The sequence below is a fragment of the Berkeleyomyces rouxiae genome (genome assembly GCF_048999995.1).
Source record: "Berkeleyomyces rouxiae strain 22BRR77 chromosome Unknown BrBRR77_ptg000003l, whole genome shotgun sequence".
Taxonomy (NCBI): Eukaryota; Fungi; Ascomycota; class Sordariomycetes; order Microascales; family Ceratocystidaceae; genus Berkeleyomyces; species Berkeleyomyces rouxiae.
In genome coordinates, this window is record NW_027396493.1 from 3,116,546 (window position 1) to 3,139,513 (window position 22,968).

The 22,968-nt window shown below is 56.1% G+C and overlaps 10 protein-coding genes across 10 annotated transcripts; 6 read left to right on the forward strand and 4 right to left on the reverse strand.

Annotated features, from left to right (window-relative positions):
* Window positions 1–20: 20 nt before the first annotated feature.
* BROUX77_004039 (uncharacterized protein) lies at window positions 21–2,761 on the forward strand (the record flags this gene model as incomplete). Its single annotated transcript, XM_073748758.1, has 4 exons — window positions 21–125; window positions 446–631; window positions 691–1,499; window positions 1,567–2,761. 4 exons carry the CDS (start codon window positions 21–23, stop codon window positions 2,759–2,761), a joined length of 2,295 nt encoding a protein of 764 aa, XP_073606464.1.
* A 664-nt stretch (window positions 2,762–3,425) lies between these two features.
* On the forward strand, window positions 3,426–5,256 carry BROUX77_004040 (uncharacterized protein; the record flags this gene model as incomplete). Its single annotated transcript, XM_073748759.1, has 3 exons — window positions 3,426–4,367; window positions 4,421–5,023; window positions 5,098–5,256. 3 exons carry the CDS (start codon window positions 3,426–3,428, stop codon window positions 5,254–5,256), a joined length of 1,704 nt encoding a protein of 567 aa, XP_073606465.1.
* A 572-nt stretch (window positions 5,257–5,828) lies between these two features.
* Window positions 5,829–6,356, reverse strand: BROUX77_004041 (uncharacterized protein; the record flags this gene model as incomplete). Its single annotated transcript, XM_073748760.1, has 1 exon — window positions 5,829–6,356. The coding sequence occupies one exon, from the start codon at window positions 6,354–6,356 to the stop codon at window positions 5,829–5,831; it is 528 nt and encodes a 175-aa protein (XP_073606466.1).
* A 577-nt stretch (window positions 6,357–6,933) lies between these two features.
* Window positions 6,934–7,790, forward strand: BROUX77_004042 (uncharacterized protein; the record flags this gene model as incomplete). The annotated part of the gene is made up of 2 exons (XM_073748761.1): window positions 6,934–7,009; window positions 7,075–7,790. The coding sequence occupies 2 exons, from the start codon at window positions 6,934–6,936 to the stop codon at window positions 7,788–7,790; spliced, it is 792 nt and encodes a 263-aa protein (XP_073606467.1).
* A 373-nt stretch (window positions 7,791–8,163) lies between these two features.
* On the forward strand, window positions 8,164–11,468 carry BROUX77_004043 (uncharacterized protein; the record flags this gene model as incomplete). The annotated part of the gene is made up of 5 exons (XM_073748762.1): window positions 8,164–8,184; window positions 8,399–8,576; window positions 8,640–8,770; window positions 8,836–9,682; window positions 9,739–11,468. 5 exons carry the CDS (start codon window positions 8,164–8,166, stop codon window positions 11,466–11,468), a joined length of 2,907 nt encoding a protein of 968 aa, XP_073606468.1.
* Window positions 11,469–12,279: 811 nt separating this feature from the next.
* On the forward strand, window positions 12,280–14,190 carry BROUX77_004044 (uncharacterized protein; the record flags this gene model as incomplete). Its single annotated transcript, XM_073748763.1, has 2 exons — window positions 12,280–12,341; window positions 12,465–14,190. 2 exons carry the CDS (start codon window positions 12,280–12,282, stop codon window positions 14,188–14,190), a joined length of 1,788 nt encoding a protein of 595 aa, XP_073606469.1.
* A 289-nt stretch (window positions 14,191–14,479) lies between these two features.
* BROUX77_004045 (uncharacterized protein) lies at window positions 14,480–15,462 on the reverse strand (the record flags this gene model as incomplete). The annotated part of the gene is made up of 2 exons (XM_073748764.1): window positions 14,480–15,375; window positions 15,432–15,462. 2 exons carry the CDS (start codon window positions 15,460–15,462, stop codon window positions 14,480–14,482), a joined length of 927 nt encoding a protein of 308 aa, XP_073606470.1.
* A 1,328-nt stretch (window positions 15,463–16,790) lies between these two features.
* Window positions 16,791–18,949, forward strand: BROUX77_004046 (uncharacterized protein; the record flags this gene model as incomplete). Its single annotated transcript, XM_073748765.1, has 2 exons — window positions 16,791–17,048; window positions 17,108–18,949. The coding sequence occupies 2 exons, from the start codon at window positions 16,791–16,793 to the stop codon at window positions 18,947–18,949; spliced, it is 2,100 nt and encodes a 699-aa protein (XP_073606471.1).
* Window positions 18,950–19,417: 468 nt separating this feature from the next.
* On the reverse strand, window positions 19,418–20,806 carry BROUX77_004047 (uncharacterized protein; the record flags this gene model as incomplete). Its single annotated transcript, XM_073748766.1, has 2 exons — window positions 19,418–20,646; window positions 20,734–20,806. The coding sequence occupies 2 exons, from the start codon at window positions 20,804–20,806 to the stop codon at window positions 19,418–19,420; spliced, it is 1,302 nt and encodes a 433-aa protein (XP_073606472.1).
* Window positions 20,807–21,030: 224 nt separating this feature from the next.
* On the reverse strand, window positions 21,031–22,361 carry BROUX77_004048 (uncharacterized protein; the record flags this gene model as incomplete). The annotated part of the gene is made up of 3 exons (XM_073748768.1): window positions 21,031–21,508; window positions 21,589–21,820; window positions 21,884–22,361. 3 exons carry the CDS (start codon window positions 22,359–22,361, stop codon window positions 21,031–21,033), a joined length of 1,188 nt encoding a protein of 395 aa, XP_073606473.1.
* Between the last annotated feature and the right edge of the window lie 607 nt (window positions 22,362–22,968).

The window sequence follows — 22,968 nt, forward strand, 5'->3', positions numbered from 1 at the left end:
CCTGACTTTTCTTGTCGCCCATGTCTGTGGTTCCCGGAGCCGTGCCTGGTCCCCCGGCAGTCGGAGCAACCGCCATTGCTGCGACTGCGCCGGCGCCAATGTCGAACCAGAATCTCAACCAGATTGTAAGTATCTCGCACTGCGAGAGCGCGCGCTTGTGCCCAAGGAGGGCGGCGTGGTGACAGTGTGTCTGAAGTCAAGCTTTGGCGCAGTCCGCTTTGTTCGTGGATCATCTATGCGCCTGGGTGTCCAGGCTGGCAGCAACGTATGCTCAAGTGCCATGGGGAATGGGAGAGACGCCCAGATCATGCGTTTACTCTTGAACTGCTTTCGCGGTTTCATAGTCTTTCTGTCACTCAACTCTCATGACGTTCATTTACTTCATGTGCCCCACACCGGCCATCACCTTGTACAACCCAAGACTAACAAGCTTCACATCTTTCAGGTTACAGACTACCTTCTCAAGAGAGGCTATACACGCACAGAGTTGGTCTTTCGAGATGAGTCTAAAAACATTGGCCCAGATGGCCGCCCTATCCATGACGATAGTGCCATAATGGGCCCTAGAAAGTACCACAGAGCCTTTTCTCTACTGAGGGATTGGGTTGAGACAAATCTCGAGATCTACAAGGTAATATCTTGGTCACGCTAGATTTGTTCATTGCACTTGCTGACCTTTCCAATCTGTAGTTTGAACTGGGAAAACTCCTGTGGCCTTATTTTGTCTACGCATGGATGGAACTCCTTGAGCAAAACTACCGCGAGGATGCCAAACATCTGCTTACAGCTGTGAAGCCATTCTTTGAGCGCTATCACCAAGATGATCTGCGGGTATTCTCAACGATAACGAGCCCTGAGCACATCAAGGAAAACCAAATCACACAGCTGTACAAGAACAACAAGTACAAGATTCCGCTAAATCAGGCCATTGTCGGCCCACTCTTCCACTTTCTCGAGCGTGAGAACGATAACGGCGGTGCCGTTATTAGCTACGTCGTCCAAGCTTACTGCCAGATCGAATCGGTCTCCCGCGGCCCTATTGAACCCTTTAGCTTCGAGGCCATCTACCGTCGAAGTCAAGGGCTTGATCTCGAGGACATTGACCGTGACGAAGGAATTCCTGGCCACTACACCGGCCTCTCGAACAAGGATGTTTTGACCACTACCACGCCCCTCAAACTCGGCCCTTTGCCAATGGAAGACGGCCTGAAAGGTGATGTCCGGGCTGAGCTCGAGGAAGAGGACCAGCGCAACCCCCCGGCCGTCGGCAAGCCGTCGCTTGTCGATGAGTTTGAGCGACGGATAAAACGGGAAGAGAGCAGTGATGTCCCTAGCCGCGCAGATCTGCCGTTGCCGCCTTCTCGGGCTCGGGATGTGGTCATGGAGATGCAAAAAGTGCGCGAAAACAGAGACCGGTTCAAGATGGATACGAATCACACAGGCGGTGTCGGCCCTGGTGTCAGTGCTTTGATGTACACTTTTCACAACACCTGTGGAATGTAAGTGTGACTTTTTCTTTTCTCCTGTATGGCGCTGTTCCAAGACCAGATTACTAACCAGCCATAGGGTTTCTTGCCTCGAGTTTTCCAATGACAACAAGCTTGCTGCCGTCGGCACCATGGACTCATATATTAGAGTGTGGACTCTTGATGGATCTCCTCTGACGACCCGCATGACAGATGAAAAGGATCTCAAGATTAACAACCGCAAGCTAATTGGTCATTCAGCCCCTGTTTTCGGCCTGTCCTTTTCTGACGGCACGGCCAAGTGGAATAGCACACCATTCGGCAACGAAGGAAAGCAGGCCCCGGCCCCTCTAGATACTTCGACGAGACTTTTATTGTCGTGCTCAGCCGACGGACAGATTCGTTTGTGGTCCCTAGATACGTGGACCTGCCTTTGTGTTTACAGAGGTCACTCTGGCCCTGTGATGCGCGTAAAATGGAGTCCCCAGGGTCACTACTTCCTGAGTGGTGGGTGGGATCGCACTGCTCGCGTGTGGATGCAGGATCATGCCTCTGCCCAGCGTCTGCTTGTCGGCCACGACACAAGCATCTCAGCCATTGCATGGCATCCCAACGGCATGTACGCCTTCTCAGCGTCGGACGAAACAGACAAGACTATCCGCATGTGGTCCGTCGTGACAGGCGAATGCGTCCGCGTCTTTACCGGGCACACCGACTACATAGCTACCATTGAGTGCTCGCCCGACGGCAAGTTGATGGTCAGCGGCGACAACGCCGGCAACATTTTCTACTGGGACCTTGACAAGGGCACGCGCATCAAGCGCTCGCGCGGCCACGGCAAGGGCGGCGTCACGTCGCTCAGCTTTGGCGCAGAGTCGCTGGTGCTTGCATCCGGCGGCCACGACGGCAGCGTGCGCATCTGGGACGTCAACATGCCCGCCCAGGGCCACAAGTCCACCGTCCAGTCCCAGGTCATCACCGTCAACTCGGGCAGCGACAACGCGGCGTCCAACAGCGCCGACGCCAACGGCGTGGCCGGCAGCGACATGTCACGCGCGAATGGTAATGGCGCTGCTGGCGGCGCGGCAAACGGCGTAAGCGGTGCGGGCGGCGGCAATGTGGGCGGCGCAAGTGGTGCGGCCGGCGGCGGCTCGGGGAAGCGCAAGGGCAAGGAGGTCACAATCACGGCGGACCAGATCTCGGCGCTACCGACAAAACAGACTCCCGTGCTCAAGGTGCAGTTCACGAGAATGAATCTGGTGCTCGCGGGCGGCTGTTATGATCCTGAGCGGTAGGGAGCGAGGGAAGATGGGCTGCGGCGGCTTCGTGATTCTTCTCAGCGGGAGCAGCAGCAGGAGCAGAAGAGACGGAAGCTATGCTAGGGTTAAGACTGGGGTAGTGCCATGTCAAAAAGTGGTGTCCAGCACGATACCCTAATATCAATAGTATCATTAATAAACAACGAACTACTAGACAGTGGACACACTGCAGCAGGGAAAGTAATGCAGTCCTTAGGGCAGAAACAAGATAAAATGCGTGTATCCGGTCTAGTGTTGAGCTTCATGTTCCGGAGGCTGCGCATGTGCAATCTAGTCACATCGGGTTGTCATTTAGCCAGAACTCTAATGCATCGTAGCTAAGCAGGCTAGAGGGGTGAGATTGAGCTCTAAAACTCCAGCGCAATCAACTCAAGCGTTGTCCATGCTTCAGCTCGACAACCAAGACTGTAGTTCTTCCGACTCCAGAGTATTTTCCTTGCCCTAATCGGAATAAATCCTCAAGACACCGCCCACACGACAAGCCGCATTGGCAACCGAACCGGGTCTGAATTAAAGCGGCCGAAACACCAGAACCGCGCGATTCGACCCAAGAGAACCCCCCATCGAACTTAACGCAAGCCCAGAGCTCCGAGCTTTGCACGGCACAATCGCCCCTTGATCCTCATATTTGCATCTAGCTATGGATTTAGAACCATCGCCCTGGGCTGACGTCAGCTCCAGCCCCCAACAACCGCCCAGCGCCTCTGGCTCCGGAACAGCCCCTCCCTCCAATACCGCCAGGGCCCCAGCCGGCCAATCGGGCCCTCGATCCAGCGGCCCTCGCCGCATGGTAGCCCAGGCGACCAAGCTCCAGTCCGTCGACGACGACCCACTCGGCCCGCTGGGCCCGCTGGGCGGCGACAGCCCTGTAGCCACCGTCGGCTCCTCGGCGGCCGGCCCGCCGCCGCCGCAGAAGGAGCAGCTGGTCGTCCGCACCACGCTGCCGCCGTCGCAGCGGCCGGCGGCTCGCCGCGGACCCGCAGACCCGCACCATATTGACGACGACGACATCTCGGAGGGCTTCGCGGGCCCGCGGGCCCCGCCGCCCGTGGCTGCGGCCGTGGCCAGCCCCGTGCAGCCGAATAGCCAGCCCAGTGTGAGCATTGAGCGCGCAGCGAAGCCGAGCTTCCACATCACGGTCGGCGATCCGCACAAGGTGGGCGATCTGACCAGCTCGCACATTGTCTACTCGGTCCGTACCGAGACGACTTCCAAGGCCTACCGCCAGCCCGAGTTTGAGGTGAAGCGGCGCTACCGCGACTTTTTGTGGCTGTACACGACGCTGCATGGCAATAATCCCGGTGTTATTGTGCCCCCAGCCCCGGAAAAACAGGCGCTTAACCGCTTCGATACAAACTTTGTCGAGAGCAGAAGAGCGGCGCTGGAGAAAATGTTGATCAAGATTGCGGCACATCCGACGCTGCAGCACGATGCAGACCTGAAGCTGTTCCTGGAGAGCGAGTCGTTCAATGTTGATGTGAAGCACAAGGAGCGCCGCGAGCCGTTGCCTGCGGAGAGCAAAGGCATGTTTGGCTTTGGCATTGGCGTTGGCTCGAGCAACAAGTTCGTGGAGCAGGACGAGGTACGTGTTTGTCACAGCGTGGTGTGCTGAAATAACACTAACAATTGACGTAGTGGTTCCATGATCGCAGGGTCTACCTTGATGCCCTCGAGGCCCAGCTGCGTGCGTTGATGAAGGCCATGGAGTCCATGATCAACCAGCGCAAAGGCATGGCAGAAGCCGCCTCTGACTTTTCCGCCTCGCTGCACGCGTTGTCGACGGTAGAGCTGTCGCCCACGCTGTCTGGCCCTCTAGATGCGCTCTCGGAGCTGCAGCTGACCATCCGCGACGTCTACGAGCGGCAGGGCATGCAGGACATGCTGACATTTGGCATCATTCTCGATGAGTACATCCGGCTGATTGGCTCCGTCAAGCAGGCCTTTAGCCAGCGTCAAAAGGCCTTCCACGCATGGCACTCAACCGAGCAGGACCTGCAGAAGCGCAAGGCGTCGCAGGACAAGGTGCTGCGCCAGGGCAAGAGCCAGCAGGACAGAATCAACCAGATCAACGCCGAGGTCGCCGAGGCCGAGCGCAAGACGCACCAGGCTCGCCTGCTGTTTGAGGACATTGGCAAGCTGATGCGCACGGAGCTCGATCGCTTTGAGCGCGAAAAGGTCGAGGACTTTAAGAGCGGCGTTGAGACGTTTTTGGAGGGCGCCGTCGAGGCCCAGAAAGAGGTAGGGTTGTCTTGTTCGTGTACAACTGATCTCGATGTGATTGATGTATGTGCTGACCGAAGAAACCACCACAGCTTATTGAAAAGTGGGAGACGTTCCTGACGCAGCTGGATGCCGAGGACGAAGACGCTGCTTTCTACAGAACGCCCTCGCAGAACCAGGCGGCGAACAAGCCTGCGGGCGACACGGCCATTGATCGGGCCCGGGCAACTATTAACGACGACTCGGACTAAGCAGGCGTTTTTGCCCGTAGTTTGGATGGGTTCATGTATTCTCTCTCTCCTTTTCTTGCTTCTCTCCTTGGTTAATGTTTACTGCATGCTTTATGGGCTCCTTTTTTGATATTGGATATGTTGGTTTCTTTTGAAAAGCTAAAGCGTCGTCTTGCTACTTGTCGCTCATAGATTTCCTTGTCACGCGGGTCACAAGCACTCTGTTGGGCTGTAGGGGTCTTTCGGACTGACATTGTTGTACAAATATGAATACACGGCCATGCTGTTCTATCTCTCTACATGTCTCTTTGGTTTCCTCCTTTCGTATATCATGACAGGATCTGTTCTTGGTAGAGTGCAGCTGGCCAAAACTGCCGCCACTACGCTGAGAGTTTCCCTTGTTTCCTCCAAAAATCGGCTTAGGAATGGCGAACAGAGCAGAGGGTTGCTTGAAGAGGCGGAATGGGGTGGGTCTCCGACTTCCTGGTGGCCGGAGGGGTTCGGTAACTTTTGGTGATAGCCTGACAGTTGGGTGTTAAGATGTCGTCGTCGTTCCGTCTATCCAGGCACCTTGGAGCGTACAAGCACGCCGCTCATTTCTTGCCGCCCTTGCCCTTGTTATCTTTGGGCTTCGTAGGCTTCGCCGGCTCCTCGCTCGCAGCATAGCCCGAGATCAGATCGCCCAGGTCAAAGTCAGCCTCGGGCTCAACGTAGCCCTCCTCGCTTGGATCCTTGTGCAGATCGAAGCCGCGGCCGAAGCGCTCACGGAAGGCCGCCAGCTTGCCGGCCTCGTCGAGCTCGACGTTCTTGAGCGAGCGGTCCGACGGCTGCCACACCGGGTGGTTGCGCGTGTCCTTGGTCGACCGGAACAGCGGCTGCGGCGATGTCGTGCGCGCCGTAAACGTACTGCCGTCGCTCAGCTGGATCATCTGCGTGAAACTGTACGGCCGCCGCGGCCGCCGGATCAGCCGCGCGTGCCGCACCTGGTGCACTGCCGTTGTCGGGGCCGTGCTCTGGCTGAGGATCTCAGGCGCCCGAAGAACGGTGGCGGGAGAAGAGGTGGTCGGCGCCCGAGACGTCTGGAGCAGCGCGTTGCGCGCTAGTTGGAGTTGGGAACGCATGGTTTTCGTCCGAGGGGTGGGGGGAGAGAGAGAGATGTGAAAAGACTTAAGAAGGAGGCCACTTCAACGGGAGTGCCTTTTTTTCCGGAGGCAATGGGGTGTTTCTTTTCCGGAGCGGGCGGTCGGCAATTGGCGTTGGGGCGGAGGGCATTCGGCAGTTGTTCTGTGAGGTGCGGTTCAAAATTCTGGAAAAGGCTTGATCTCGTGATAGGACCATGGCCAAAAGTACCTGCACACTCGGACCTTGGAAGGTGGTCACGGTGGGAAGCCCCGGAGGATCACCGGAGAAGGGACAATAGTATTAAAAGGCCGCCGCTGAGCTTTGCGTGTGAATTGGCTATCCTAAAGCCACGTATTCACTCACAGCACCCAGACTTTGTCCATGTTCACAATGGCCAAAGACTCTTCTTCACGTGTATCTTGTCTGGCGTTGCTTATCGATAAGCGGGTTGCACAACGCCAATCCTCTCTAGCTAAGCCAGGACATTCGCATTCGCATTCTTGAGTCGGACATGAATAAGCTGCCCGGGATTCCCAGCACCACAGCCCCAGGACCCGAAAGCCAATGCCCTCCACGATGCTCCTGCAAAGGGCAAGCCAGACGTCCGGTGTCCGGACATGTTGCGACTCAATCTCACAAGCTACCTTTGCACGTGAGTACCAGAACCGCCAGATCCGGCACGCATGAGACGAGACCAGTCACTTAACCCTTCCGCAGACATATATCACACCCAACGTGGGATGCAGACCGCTGGGTCTCTGCCTCGTGCTTTGTGCCACGCCAGAAGGAAACCTGGCCGAAGTTTGATATCGCGCCCACCATCACAGCCTTTGTCACAGGCCTCGTCACCATCGCTGTCAGACCAATTGCGCAGTCTCATGCGGCGAATTTCCCACTCAGTCGTCGTGTGCACGGCGTTTCTTCCGGGCCCTGACGGGGGCATTCCCAGAGCCATGACCATGTCATCGTTCACATCGCTCGCCCTGACGCCACGGCCGCTGGTTACATTCAACATCAAGGCACCCAGCTCAACGCTCGATGCTGTCGTTGCGAGCCGCGTATTCAACATTCACGTCCTCACGGGCGATTCGCAGGGCGCAGAAATCGCCGAGTGGTTCACCAAGGGCAACTTTCAGACAGGCCTATTCGAGGATGCCGGGCGGGCTTGGTCGTGCACTTTAAGAAACGGCGAGCCGCCAGTGCTCGCGGGCAAAGGCATTTTGTCGACTGTGCGGTGCAGCCTGCTCAGCGATGGCGAGGGCCATGACGCGGGCGTTGTGAGAATCAGCGATCACGTCATTATTCTCGGCGAAGTCCGGGAAGTTGTGGCAGCCGGCTCGCTGGCAGAATATGCACTGACGTATGCCGATAGCAAGTACCGCACCGAGGGCGACATTGTTCAGAAGCACACAGAACCAGATAACAAGTCGTGAGTCGGGGGTATTTACACATTGTATTATAGAGAAGGGTGAGGTCGCTGTAGACATGTTAGACAATAGTTAATGGATGTTCAGAATCGACTTGTACAAGTACAAGTACCGGGGGCTGATGTGGCGCTTATCTTATCTCCACGTTGCCCCGCCAACTCCTTTTTTGCGCCACCCATGAGCTGCGACCAATTACAGTTATGCAACTCATGCACAAAGTACACAGAAACATTATGCTCATTCTTGACCTGTTATCACGAGATCTGCGCCACTACAGTTGCAACGACAACGCCGAAAAGGCACTGCGAGTTTTGAGCCACACACAGCCTCGCCGTCACGCTGCCGTCTGAATCCCACCATCCTCAGCATCACAGCCAATATGGAGCCGTCCGAAAATCCAGTAAGTCTCGCCGTCACCAGGAAGAGGAGCCTCCATGTTTGCCTGCAGCCCGGCCTGCTCCACAAATGCCATCCCTGCTTTCAGGATCAAAGACGAGTACAATCTTCCTCTTGTTTCCTTTTCCTCATGCCAGAACTCGTCAAGCCTTTGGCTACAGCTGGATCTCCCATCTCCAACACGAGCTCTGCTAACCGCGTCGCGCCATCTTTTGCAGGACTTTCGCATGTCCCGGAGCGCCATTCCGCGTCTGCCCCCGCTGTCACGATCTGCCGCGCCAGAACCAGAACTGCACGAGCTTACCGAATCGCAAAGCAACGTTCGTATACAAACATCGTCGACAATGCCTGCGCCAGCTTCTAAGATCGCCATGAAGCGCGAGCTTCCTCAGCCTGGTGCGTCTCCTCTTGTCGAAGCCAAGCGCGTCTTTGTTCTAACTTCCAGATTTGGGAAAACAGTTACCTTGCAGTCAATATCAAAGCGCAAGCCACTGGCGGAAAAGGCCGCCGAGTATCCGTCGAGAGTTCTCATGCCGGCCGGCTCATCGCGCTCCAACATCACAGGAACCTCCCTCATTGGCGCTTCTGGTGTGAGTACTCTCGAGCCCTCTGCCACTCCTCCGCGCAACATCTACTGACACCCGCCTGCGACAAGCTCAAACCGCCCTCGACAACCCGCATGAAGGCTCCCTCTGTAAAGCCTGCAGCCAAGTCCGTTGGCAGCATAAGAACAGCTCATAGCTATGCCGAACGCCCCGGTCCATACGACAGACCAAAGACAACCCAGAGTACCCGTCTCGGTCCACGCACACGATCCCAAACAGCGACTCGCCCTTTCACAACCCTCAACACACGCGAAGCCACGACGTCTCCAAAGCCTGTAGAACCCAAATATGGTACGATGCCTTCCAACTCCCTACCACAGCCCCCCGACGCTGTGCCGCAAGACGCGCCTCCCAGGACATCCACGACACCGACAAAGTCTTCGGACTCACCGCACGGGAAGTCCCGTGTCTCCTCACTCAGTCGGGATTTTGCTAGCTTGAGTCTCAAGGAGAACAAGAAAGATGCATTTGCCAATGAACCTCTTGGCCCTCATCGATATTCTGATCTTGCGCCAACTCGCATGGGCCCTCCACGTACTCAATGCCGCGCTGGGCGGCCTGTCCCAAAGCCATGCACGCCTAAACGACGCTCTGCCAGACCCAGCGAAGTCGCTGAGACAGCTATGCAGACCCCAACTGCTTTGGAGCTTTCCGCCACAGTTGAAAGTCTATACATAGCTTTCCGCTCCGCTACCAAGGGTACCGGAGCTGGTGTCTCTCCATGCCCCGTAAAGTTCCTAACAAAAGAGTCTAACACACGCAACTATCCAGCTTTTGACGTCGACAACCGATTGGTCAATATCGAGCAACAGTTTTCCCAGCTCAAGGATGCCTTGAACGACACAGCCTCGGACCGATCAGTTATGGAAACTACAATCGCCATGCTCAAGTCAAGGAGTAAGTTTCGCCTTTACTAATCGACGAATGAGACTGTGTGTTAACATGTAGAATAGTCTCGGATCAGGATAGCGAGCGCGAACGATACGAACGTCGAACTACGGATCTTCAAGCTGATCTTGACAAATACCGCGAGGAAGCGGTACAGCTCAAACTCAAACTCGAAGAGCAATCATGGCGACACAAGACCGAAGTCGAAACACTGACTAGGGCAACTCAACACGCAAAGGAGGATTTGGAACGGTCAATAAAAACGGAAACTGATAGCCTCACCACAAAGCACAAAGACGAAGTGGAATCGATAAAACGACAGCACGCGAATGAGCTCGAGAAAGAACGCCTCGAAAAGACTACGGCAATCGACCAGCTCAAAGTCAGGCTGGAGAATGAGCACAAGGACCTTGCCTCATTGGTATCGAAAAAGGACGGCGAAATGAATGATTTACGAGCCCAGATTGAGCTTTTGAAAAGCGAGGTGGTGCTAGGGCAATCCGTCAAAACAACACTACAGGCAAACATTACCGAGCTCTCTGCTTCAAATGTGACGCTTGAAGCGAAAATCAACTCTCTCCGGTCCCAGATCGAGTTCCTCGAATCTGACAACAAGGCACAGAGTGATTCCTTTGCCTCCATGGAGACCAAGCTACAGGAAGCACAAGTCAAGGTTGAGGTAGCGCAGAAGAAGCTCATGAAGGAGGAAACTGAGCGCCGCATTCTCTTTAACAAGTATCAAGAGCTCAGAGGCAATATCCGCGTCATGTGCCGGGTGCGGCCGGTTATTGACGCAGCCGAAGGCGAAAGCGCCCAGATTGAGTTCCCCGACTCGGAACAATCTTCATCCAAGATTAGCGTCATGGGACCAGAGGAACGTAGCAGTCTTGGCCAGGTCTCCCGCAAGGACTATCCGTTTGAGTTTGATCGTGTCTTTTCTCCTGCCATTAACAACGAGGAGATTTTTGACGAAATCTCACAGCTGGTCCAGAGCGCTCTCGATGGCTTCAATGTGTGCATCTTCTGCTACGGCCAAACCGGCTCCGGAAAGACGTACACCATGTCGTCGACGGACGGCATGATTCCTCGCGCCACTCACATGATTTATGAGACCGTCACCAAGCTCAAGGAGAAATCATGGACGTACAGCATGGAAGGTAGCTTTATTGAAGTCTACAACGAAGAGCTAAACGACCTCCTGACTCCTGCTGATGGAAAGGCCAAGAAGCCGGAAATCCGGCACGACGACGTGCGCAAGCAGACCACTGTCATCAACTGCAAGGCCGTGGAGCTGACCTCTGCTGACAAGGTCGAGAGCATGCTCGCTGAAGCGCAAAACAACCGCTCTGTCGCGGCGACCAAGGCCAACGAGCGATCCTCGCGCTCCCACAGCGTTTTCATACTGAAGCTTTTTGGCGAGAACAGCGCCACAGGCGAGCGCTGCGAGGGCACGCTGAACCTAGTCGATCTTGCCGGCTCAGAGCGGCTGAAGCACTCGCAAGCTGAGGGAGACCGCATGCGCGAGACACAAAACATCAACAAGTCGCTGGCGTGTCTGGGCGACGTGATTGATGCACTCGGCAGAGGATCAGCCCACGTCCCGTACCGCAACTCCAAGCTGACACACCTGCTGCAGTATTCTCTCGGCGGCAACAGCAAAACACTCATGTTCGTCATGATGTCGCCACTTGAAGCCCATCTCAAGGAAACACTGACCAGCTTGAGATTCGCGGCCAAGGTGCACAACACGCATATTGGCACGGCTAAGGCTACACGAAAGCTCCGCGATGCATGAGTAAGCAAGGGCCGGGACCGGGCGGTGGACGGTGGGTTCAGTCCATGATGACGGACTGCTTTATATTGAAGGGCAGAGTGTCTTTCAAAGCGATCTAAACGGGATACTGGTTGAAGGTACAGCGGGAAAAAGCATGCATGTTATGATTATTGTTATGATACCTGGGGTCACGGAGGCGTTCTTATTCGCTAGTCGGTTGTTGGCATGGGCTGTTTTTTTCTTGGAAGCTTAATGAAGTTGGTACCATTGTTGTTCACGGTCATCTGTAAACTAGGGTCAGGGTTTGTGCTTACACAAGGTTCGGATCAGATCAGGTTGTTGTAAGCGATCTTACGAGCAAGCAGATAAGCCAATCAGACGGCAGATATTTGGCAGCACTCCACTCTTACCGTCAGCCAGCAAAAATGCAGTCGATGTGGGAAAAATTGCGGGTGGAAAGCCAGAGCGGCCTTGGCCGCCGACATCGCCTGTAGCAGCAGGCCGGACTGGTGGATTTATAGGGTCCAGGTGTGCCTAAAAGGGCGTAAAAAAGTAATAATAATAGCCCATGCCCAGAAGCGCTGGGCAGCAGGTTTTTGGAGTTTGTGTTTGTGTGTGTGTCCCTGTGATCTTGGGTTTTTTTTTACCTTTTGGAGTTTGGTGAAGTTTTTTGATAAAAAAATCACAACCTTGTGGCTAGCAAGCAAACAGAGCGCTGACTCACTGCAAAGGCCTTTGTCAATCGGATTGTTTAAACTGCTGCTTCTACGCAAAGAGCCCTCCTCTTTATTGTTTTTTATTTCTTCCGCTGTCACATTCACACACCATCACCATGTTTAGCCGGTGTACCCAGCTGAGAGCGCAAGCTCTCCGAGCCACCAGCGCTTCGCAGAGGTAAAGTTGCCCCCTGTCCACCGGTCGCCGCCGCCGGTCTTCGCCCGTCCCGCGGAGCACCGGGCCCGGCCATCTTGCGCCTGCTGTTGTTAACATGGGCTCCTGCCTGCCCGTCTTCTGTAGACGCCTCTTCTCTGCCGCCGCCACCCGCTTCGAGGAGCCGAAGCTCAACAAGATCTCGGCCACCATCACCCAGCCCAAGTCGCAGGGCGCATCGCAGGCCATGCTGTACGCCACGGGCCTGAGCGACGCGGACATGAACAAGGCGCAGATCGGCATCTCGTCGGTGTGGTACGAGGGAAACCCGTGCAACATGCACATTCTGGCGCAGTCAGAGGCCATCAAGAAGTCGGTGGCTGATGCTGGCCTGGTGCCCTACCGCTTTAACACCATTGGCGTGTCGGATGGTATCTCCATGGGTACCTCGGGCATGCGCTTCTCGCTGCAGTCCAGAGAAATCATCGCCGATAGTATCGAGACTGTCATGAACGGCCAGTGGTATGATGCCAACATCTCGATCCCCGGTTGCGACAAGAACATGCCCGGTGTCGTGATTGCAATGGGCCGTGTCAACCGCCCTAGCATCATGGTTTACGGTGGCACCATCAAGGCCGGCTGCAGCATGGACGGCAAGCCTATTGACATTGTGTCGGCCTTCCAGTCCTACGGCCAGTACATTGCCGGCGAGATCACCGAGAAGCAGCGCTATGACATCATCCGCAACGCCTGCCCCGGCGGCGGCGCCTGCGGTGGCATGTACACTGCTAACACCATGGCTTCGGCCATTGAGATCATGGGCATGACTCTGCCCGGCAGTTCGTCCAAGCCCGCCGAGTCCCCCGAGAAGGTCGCCGAGTGTGCTAGCGTCGGCCCCGCCATCTACAACCTGCTCAAGGAGGACATTCGCCCCCGCGACATCATGACCCGCGCTGCCTTTGAGAACGCCATGACCCTGGTTACCGTTCTCGGTGGCAGCACCAACGCCGTGCTGCATCTGATTGCCATGGCTGATGCGGTTGGCGTCAAGCTGACTATTGACGACTTCCAGGCTGTCTCGGACCGTACTCCCTTCCTGGCTGACTTGAAGCCTTCTGGCCAGTACGTCTTTGAGGACATCCACAAGATTGGCGGCACCCCGGCTGTCATCAAGTTCCTGCTCAAGGAGGGCCTGATTGACGGCTCGACTATGACCGTCACCGGTAAGACTCTGAAGCAGAATGTCGAGAGCCTGCCTGGCTTCCCCGAGGACCAGAAGGTCATCCGCCCCGCCAGCCAGCCCATCAAGCCCACCGGCCATCTCCAAATCCTGTACGGCTCTCTGTCCCCTGGCGGCTCCGTTGCCAAGATTACTGGTAAGGAGGGTCTCCGCTTTGAGGGTATCGCCCGCTGCTTCGAGGCCGAGGACGACTTCATCGCTGCCCTGGAGCGCGGCGAGATTAAGAAGGGCGAGAAGACCGTTGTCATCATCCGCAACGAGGGCCCTAAGGGTGGTCCTGGTATGCCCGAGATGCTGAAGCCCTCGTCCGCCATCATGGGCGCTGGCTTGGGCAAGGACTGCGCTCTGATCACCGATGGCCGTTTCTCCGGTGGCTCGCACGGCTTCCTCATTGGCCACGTCACCCCCGAGGCCTTTGTCGGTGGCCCTATTGCGCTGGCCAAGAACGGCGATAGAATCATCATTGACGCCGAGAAGCGTCTGATGGACCTGGTTGTCCCTGAAGAGGAGATGGCCAAGCGCCGCGCTGCGTGGAAGAAGCCCGAGCCGAGACCCTGGGCGCTGCGCGGTACTCTGCGCAAGTACGCAAACCTCGTGAGCGATGCCAGCCACGGCTGCATTACTGACAAATAAGCGAGATGTGTTGAAAGATGAGCTGTTGTTTGTTGGTTTAGTTGTATGATAGACATGTCATGGGTGGGTGGCAAGTGGATTGCCAAGCTTGACTATATAAAGGATGTAGTTGCACACGAGGAGATTGAGAAACGGTCTCAGGCGCACAAAATTGATTTTACTACATTAATTCTTAAGTTTTGGGTGTTATATCGTGTACTCATGCAAATGGGAGAAGAAAAGGCAGGATTATTATATTAGGCCCCGAATCACGAAAAACCCAGCACTCAGCTGGCTAATGCTGTATATGCTATTTTCTAGACGACCAGGCCTTGGTGAACGCCTGCTTGTCTTCCAAAGTCAGACCAACCTTAGCACTGCGGCCCAGTCTCGATAGGGCATCGCAGACTTTGGAGATCACCTCCTCTTCGTCGTAGGCAATAGGGCCTTGATTGCTCTTCTCGCCTGGCACGATGTTTATCACAGCCTCGGCCATGCGCACATGAATTCGAATGGACGAATGGCTGAGCAGATGAAACAAGAACGAGCCCCAAGTCCCAGGAACTGGCGTCGTGACGTCATTGGGAAGATAGCGCAGGCTGACGGGGAAGATGCGAGAGGACTCCTTGGACGAGACGATGCTTGGACTCAGCGGCAGAATGGCAGTGCCGTTGGTCGTCGAGCATTCAGGGAATACTAGAATAATGCGATTGCGGTACTTGCGCTGCAGATCAGCAATGTCGACTAGCGCAGCTTCATCGGGCGGCGAGAGGACCACGGGCGACAGTGCGCGACGGACGGCGCCGAGGAAGCCGATGCACTGCACTTTCCGGGTCCCTGGGAACGACAGCGTGAAGATCGGGTCAAACACGGCGGTCAGATAGACGACGTCAATGGGGCTAGTAAAGTTTGCGACTAGGATATCGCCACCACGAGGCACCCGGCTGGGAGGCTGCGAGCTCAGAGTACCACGGCGAACGCCGTCGAGCTGCAAATCAACCCACCATATGCCCGGGATAGCCAGCAAGACCCATAGCAGGATTTTGCGAGCAAACTGCGGCAGCGGCAGATACTGCAGCAGGGAAAAGTATAGCGCCGAGTAGACGACGAAGAACGGTAGGCGGAAGAGAAAGGCGGCGGTCTGGAAGAGTTTGGTGAAGATGGAGCTCTTGGACTTTGCAGGTATAAACGGCGACACGCCGGTGCCTGAGCAGGAGTTAGAACAAAGAACAAGCGAAATATAGGCGCCGTGCATCACTCACCGCGATCGCGGAACTGGGTGAACTTTTCCATGGTGAAGGCGCTTTGCTGGCCAGTCTAAGCGTTGCATGGTGTGTTCCAGGCCAAACTTGGCAGTGGAAAACTGGCAGCTTATTCTAAGGATGAGATGACTAAGCATGTGGCAACCCTAGTGCTGTGGCTTAACCCACGTGTTCGGTAACCCCCCTAGCGTATTAACCCTGACTATGTTCCTCTTCCTAGGCTCTAGAACCTACTAGAATCTCCAGGCTCTCACTCGGTCTTGGTGCCGGAAGAGGCATCCCTTCGGCAAAACTAGAAGATTCCGCATCGTGAAAAAAGCGGTTGGCCTGGACGACGCCCAAAGTACTTGTCAGCACTGTGGCTGCATGGCCAAGTCTTTCTGCCGCTGGGAAGCCGCGCAAATTCCACCCTAACGGTGAGTCTTACAGCGCTATTGGCGTTGGCCGAAACATAATCTCAGGGCTTGTTAGTTACTACGGAGCTTCGCAATGGGTCCGCGTGTCGCTGCCGCCGTTGCCATGGAAGAGAGAAGCTGAGGAGGGGAGGTGACCAAAGGCATTGTATTGTGTGTTTTTGCGGCTGTTGCAAGTACCGTCAGTGTACATCCTCTCAGGTTCCATGTGATTCCATGGCTACTTTGCCCGCCAACTTCACTGGCCAGACACCCGGCAGCCCCTGAAAGGTACACCCACAGTACTTGGATGCAAAAACGAACTTTCTAGAGACTGCCCCAATGTAGTGGAAGCTGGGCCAATTAACTGCGGTTCCTGGAGAAGTGGAGGCTGTCCGCTGGCTGGCAGAAGGGACTGGACATCAGAATAGCCCTGGGCCTTTTGGGCTATGGAATCTCATGGAATCGCACGACAGAAGCAAGAACGCTGTATATAAGGGTGCTTGATCCTGACCGATGCTCCCCGCTGCAATTTTCTTCCTCATCTTCATCTTCACACTCTCGAATCTTTTCTTTTCCTTTCACCTGTCATTTTAAAAAAAAGGCCAGCGCCAGTCTATTGGTTGACCTTCACGTTTGCATTTGATGTAAGTCCATGTGCTGCAACCATCTCCCCTGGCACGCACTCCCTCTGGCTCCGGTAGCTGTGTGCACACCCAAAGGTGTCTCGCTCAACTCACGAGACTCCTCGCGGCTCGGCCCAGCTCTGGCCATTGGCTCCTCGCGCTACGCTCTCTCCTACTCCCTCGAGCCCACCAAGTTGTGGCTTTGTCCATGATGCAGGATCGGCGGACTCATTGCCTCTGCCCCTCACTTCAGTGCCCCACCAAGTCTTGGCCTGTCACTAACATCGAAATTTTCCACAGACCCTTTTCTTTTCTCAACACCCTCCCAAAATCAACACATCATGTCCGAGACTTTCGAGTTCCAGGCTGAGATCTCTCACCTGCTCTCTCTGATCATCAACACCGTCTACTCCAACAAGGAGATCTTCCTCAGAGAATTGGTTTCCAACGCCTCTGATGCCCTCGACAAGATCCGTTACCAGTCCCTGTCGGACCCTAGCGTCCTGGACTCCAACAAGGATCTGCGCATTGACATCATTCCCGACAAGGAGAACAACACCCTGACCATCCAGGATTCTGGTATTGGTTTCACCAAAGCTGTAAGTTGCTCTTTCTGTCCATATCCAAGTCTTGTGCAACATGCTAACTCTGTTTTCAGGACCTTGTCAATAACCTGGGTACCATTGCCCGCTCCGGTACCAAGCAGTTCATGGAGGCCCTGACTGCCGGTGCTGACGTCTCCATGATTGGTCAGTTCGGTGTCGGTTTCTACTCCGCCTACCTGATTGCCGACAAGGTCAAGGTCATCTCCAAGCACAACGATGACGAGCAGTACGTCTGGGAGTCGGCTGCCGGCGGCACCTTCTCCGTCACCACCGATACCGAGGGCCCCCAGATCTCTCGCGGTACCAAGATTGTCCTGTACCTGAAGGAGGACCAGACCGAGTACCTGCAGGAGACCCGCATCAAGGAGGTCATCAAGAAGCACTCCGAGTTCATCTCCTACCCCATCTACCTCCACGTCCAGAAGGAGGTTGAGAAGGAGGTCCCCGATGAGGAGGCCGAGGAGACCAAGGAGGAGGAGTCCGATGACAAGAAGCCCAAGATCGAGGAGGTCGATGACGAGGCCGAGGAGAAGAAGCCCAAGACTAAGAAGGTCAAGGAGACCGTCAACGAGGAGGAGGAGCTCAACAAGCAGAAGCCCATCTGGACTCGCAACCCCACCGACATCTCCCAGGAGGAGTACGCTGCCTTCTACAAGTCGCTCTCCAACGACTGGGAGGACCACCTTGCCGTCAAGCACTTCTCCGTTGAGGGTCAGCTCGAGTTCCGTGCCATCCTGTACGTCCCCAAGCGTGCTCCCTTCGACCTGTTCGAGACCAAGAAGACCAAGAACAACATCAAGCTGTACGTCCGCCGTGTCTTCATCACTGATGATGCTACCGACCTGGTTCCCGAGTGGCTCAGCTTTGTCAAGGGTGTTGTCGACTCCGAGGATCTGCCTCTGAACCTGTCTCGCGAGACTCTTCAGCAGAACAAGATCATGAAGGTCATCAAGAAGAACATTGTCAAGAAGTCGATTGAGCTGTTCAACGAGATTGCCGAGGACAAGGAGAACTTTGACAAGTTCTACAGCGCCTTCTCCAAGAACCTGAAGCTGGGTATCCACGAGGACGCCCAGAACCGCGCCACCCTGGCCAAGCTGCTGCGTTACAACTCCACCAAGTCTGGCGATGAGTTGACCTCCCTGTCTGACTACGTCACCCGCATGCCCGAGCAGCAGAAGAACATCTACTTCATCACTGGCGAGTCCATTGCCGCTGTCTCCAAGTCTCCCTTCCTGGACTCCCTCAAGGACAAGGGCTTCGAGGTTCTGTACCTGGTTGACCCCATTGACGAGTACGCCATGACTCAGCTCAAGGAGTTCGAGGGCAAGAAGCTGGTTGACATCACCAAGGACTTTGAGCTCGAGGAAACTGATGAGGAGAAGGCTGCCCGTGAGGCCGAGGAGAAGGAGTACGAGTCTCTGGCCAAGGTCCTCAAGGACATTCTGGGCGACAAGGTCGAGAAGGTTGTTGTCAGCCAAAAGCTGACTGGTGCTCCCTGCGCCATCCGTACCGGCCAGTTCGGTTGGTCGGCCAACATGGAGCGTATCATGAAGGCCCAGGCCCTGCGTGACACCTCCATGTCCTCATACATGTCCTCCAAGAAGACCTTTGAGATCTCCCCCAAGTCGACCATCATCAAGGAGCTCAAGAGCAAGGTTGAGGCTGACGGCGAGAACGACCGCAACGTCAAGTCGATTGTCCAGCTGCTGTACGAGACCTCTCTGCTGGTCTCTGGCTTCACCATTGACGAGCCTGCCAGCTTCGCTGAGCGCATCCACAAGCTGGTCCAGGTTGGCCTGAACATTGACGCTGATGACGAGGAGGTTGCTGCTGCTCCCGCCGAGACTCCCGCTGTCGAGACTGGCGACTCCAACATGGAGGAAGTTGACTAAATGTCTTTGTCTGTTCGCAGCAAAGATGAGTCTCCAGTTGAGATGTAATAAAAAAAAGACATAACAATTCTACATAGTGCTTTTTACGAGGCGTTTGGAGTGGGCATGGAAGCTTGACTGGCACTGACTGAGCTGGAGGTGCTTCTTGTGGCTCCCTTTCTTGGCTGACGATCTTGCTGGCTGTTGTTTGGAAGTGCATTTTCTTGACTTTTCTTGTTATTGTTTTGGTGTTATGATTCTACGAAGCCCATGTTCAATGGAAATATTGTCTATAGCAACTTTTTTGGTGTCGCATACAAATGACAGTGATTCACTCGTAAATATGTCGTTGCAGTAGAAATAGTTCTTGGTAGTTATAACAGGTTCATCCTTCTAGGATATTGTAGGAATGTAGATAATAGTACAACGACACTCAGGGTTTGCCTGGTATTAGGGTTCGAAGAGACTTGGACTTTTGACACATTTGAGCTAGGCCGAGATTTCAGGATCAGGCTCGCAGACAGCGACATCATCCTTCGACCGCCGAGGCTTCTTCTGGAATGGGGTGAGAGAACCCTCAAAGACCTCGCGCTCACTTTGGTCGAGGAGCTTGCGGAACACGCCAATAAAGCCACCGCCGACAATGCGCTGGTACACCATTGGCCGGCAAACCAAAACATCGTCATCGGCGGCTGCGTCAGTGTTTCTGTGTTTTTGGGCCGCCTCCAGCAGGGCCTTTTTGGTCTTGACATAGCGGACATCCCACTCCTTGCCGCCCGTGCCGATGCGCAGCGACGTCTCGTTGTTTGTCGCCAGCGGCAGCTCCAGCGTCTTCTCGAGCCGCAGCGGCTTGCGCGCCTCGCCGTCGCTGATCCACCTGGCAACGCGGGCGATCTGCGTGATGGATGGGGCAAAGACGAGCAGCGTAGCGTCGGGCCTGAGAGCGCGCATGAGGGCGTCGAGATGGGCCTCGGGCTCGGGCAGGTCTAGGAACGCATGCGTTAGGAACGGCGCGCCGCCAGTCGCAGCGAGCCGCTGCTCGATGAAGGAGGCGATTGGCGCCACGTGGAACGCCACGTCCAGCAGGTACAGGGCGCGGCGGAAGCCGCGCACCATCTTGTGCGCGTAGCGGCTGTGCGAGTGGCGGACGTCGAGCGAGTGCACGACGGCGCGGCGCGCGGCGACGTACGCGTCGTGCTGCGCCTGCAGGGCCGGCTCGCCGAAGCGCATGGCGTGGTGGTCCTCGACGAGCGGGGCGCGCGCGTCGTCGCGCACGCTCGGCAGGTCGTATGCGCCGCGGGCGAGGGCGTCGCGCAGCGCAGGCGGCACGGGCGCGTTGGCGCTGTGGACTGCGCGCGCGAGGTGCAGCGTCAGGCCGCCGATGCCGGTGCCGGCCTCGAAGATCTCGAGGGGCTGCGCCGACGCGTCTGGGTGCAGGTCGAGCAGCGAGGTGATGAGCGCCGCGTCCTGCGCGTAGATGGGCGTCGCGGGGCGCGCGGGCGCGTGGTGCACGTAGGCGGGCAGCGAGGGCTCGTAGATGTCGACGATGCGGCCGCGCGAGTCGGCCACGGCGTCGAGGATGTGGCGCTGCAGGAGCAGCGAGGTCGAGAGCTCGCCGCCGTAGCCGATCTTGAGGGTTTCGTTGGGCCGAAGCGGCGGCGTGAGCGTGAATTTGCCGCCGGTCGGCGACTTTTGGTGCAGCAGGACGACGTCGTACTCTGGCGAGGGTCAGCGGGCTGTCGGAGGTGGCACGTGTGGTTGTGGTTGTGGTTGTAGTGAAGCGTGCAGGTATTGTTGAGTGATACCTTGGATGGGCTTGCGCGACGACGAGTAGAAGCGTCTTGCTGTGGCCGCGGCTAAGCGTGGATATCTCAACATGTCTTGTTACTCTGAGCTTTGTGTCTAATTGAATCCATTAACTGTCGTAGCTATTTGAATATTATTCCAGCCTTCATTACATTATCCACCAGCCGTTTAAAGTTCATGTGAAAATTCCTTATCTTATCGTCAAGTGCGGGGCCCATCTTTCCCAGAGAGCTTCAGTGACGTCAGTCCAGCGCCACGTCCAGGGTCTCCCTTGTCTGCCCCGCCGCCAGTCCCTACTAGGCCTCGATCGCTTTCAAGAGGGCCTTGCGATCAGGGCCCTTGGACGCATCCGGGCTTCTCTCGACAAACTCTTTGAAGCCATCGACCTCGCGGATCAGGTCCTCGGTGGTAGGCCGGACGTCCTGTGTAACGTCAAGCAGCCAGCCGCGACGGGCCATCCACGACTGCACCTGCGGGCGCAGCGTGGACTCGACGATGAGGTGGCGCCAGGTTGCATGGGGGTCGGCAAAGGCGAACGAGATGCAGCGGCGGATGTCGGAGTTGGGCGATTGCGACTCGACGTTGGTCAGCACGCTGGTCAGGAAGAAGACGCGGTCGGCGGCGAGGGTGGCCGAGAGCGAGAGGAAGGCTTCGTTTTTCAGGTCCGACACCTCGGGGCTCACGGTGTTGGGGTCATAATCGACGGCGAGAAACTGCGGGAAGCGCAGCGTGTATTGGATTGGGAGCGGTCGCGAGAAGCCCCAGCCGACGATTCTTTGGGGGACAGGCCAGGTTTTAGTGTGTGTAATGGTGGAAGGGCATAGCGGAAGCAAAATGAAGACGCACTAACTTACCCAACAATGTTGTAGTTGTCGTCGACTAGAATGTTTTCGGCACTCAACGACTCATGAGAAAGAGAAAACGACGAGATCTCGGGGACGCCCTGGAAGGCGCGATGGACGAGGGCTCGTTGGATGAAGCAGTCTCTCAGCGTGCGCGTGATGTCGGGATATTCGCCCCGAGACACGCACATGACCTCTCGATCAATCAACTCTGTAGTGTACGACGATGCAGTATGGCCGCATCCTGCATCTCGTGATGATGGTTAACCATGCACAAGCCTGATATCCGGCCGGGCGCCCGACTTACTTGTTTCCTGGGTACACATGGCCAGCTCCAGTATGATGTCTGCCATCTGCCAGAGCACTTTATTCCGCAACCGACGGTCGCTCGGCGACGTATCGTTCCACCGGAGCGGCCGTCCCTCGATCCAGCCAACGACCATGTACGGCGAGCCGAGCGGGTTGTCGAACTCGGTGCTCTCGGCCATCAGCCGCGGCGACCACGAGAAGCCGCTGTCGGCCAGCCGGCGGAGCAGGCCCACTTGGTGCTGGACGGCGCGGACAATGTCGTCTTTGGAGTGGTGGGACAGGTGGGTGGGGATGCGCAGCGAGTATCGCTGGCGTGATGTGCCCTGGAGCACGTAGAGAACGCCCTGCGTGGAGACGATGGGCGATACATCGGTGTCATAGACAAAGACAAAGCCCTGCTCATGCGGGAAGTGGGCGCTGAGTGTGGCAAAGATGTCCTTGGGCTTGAAAAGGGGCGCGGTTGTTGAGGGCTGCATGGTGGCGGAGGTGAAGTGAGGTCAGGCTGGGCTTGACCAACAGCGAGGAGACGGCCCAATCCTGGTGGGGAGGGATCGGGGGTATATAACGTGTTACAGAGCTTGGGTTAGTGCCACTGTGGCATGGCATAGCTCCTTGGGCCTGGCTACTTGTGCTTCGTGGACTTATGTATGTAACTACAATGAGCTCTTTGTCACGGTTCCGCGTGCCCGTGTCCAAAAGCGGTTTAACCACAGATCCAGGCCCGGGCCTGAGCGCTTGTGAATAGCCGAAGTGAGACCTTGCTGGGCCGAGCTAGGCATGTAGATGCCCAAACAGGCAATGAGCTTACTTGCACGGCTGGGCGGGGGATCGCTCGATGGCGATTTTGCGTCTTATTTGCATCTGTCACTTGGAGCTGGAGAGCTTGGGAGTAGGCAGCTGTGCGTATAAGTGAGGTGACCTGCTCAGTGAGTAGATGAGATGTTAAAACCAGTTTTATTCATGAGAAAAATCAAGCAGACGTTGTCCGCAGATTTGGGACGTTGATATGCGTGACGTCGTGAGACATAAAAAAGAGACCAATAGGAGCCAAGTCCAGCAGGGGGATCAGCTACGGGCCGGCCC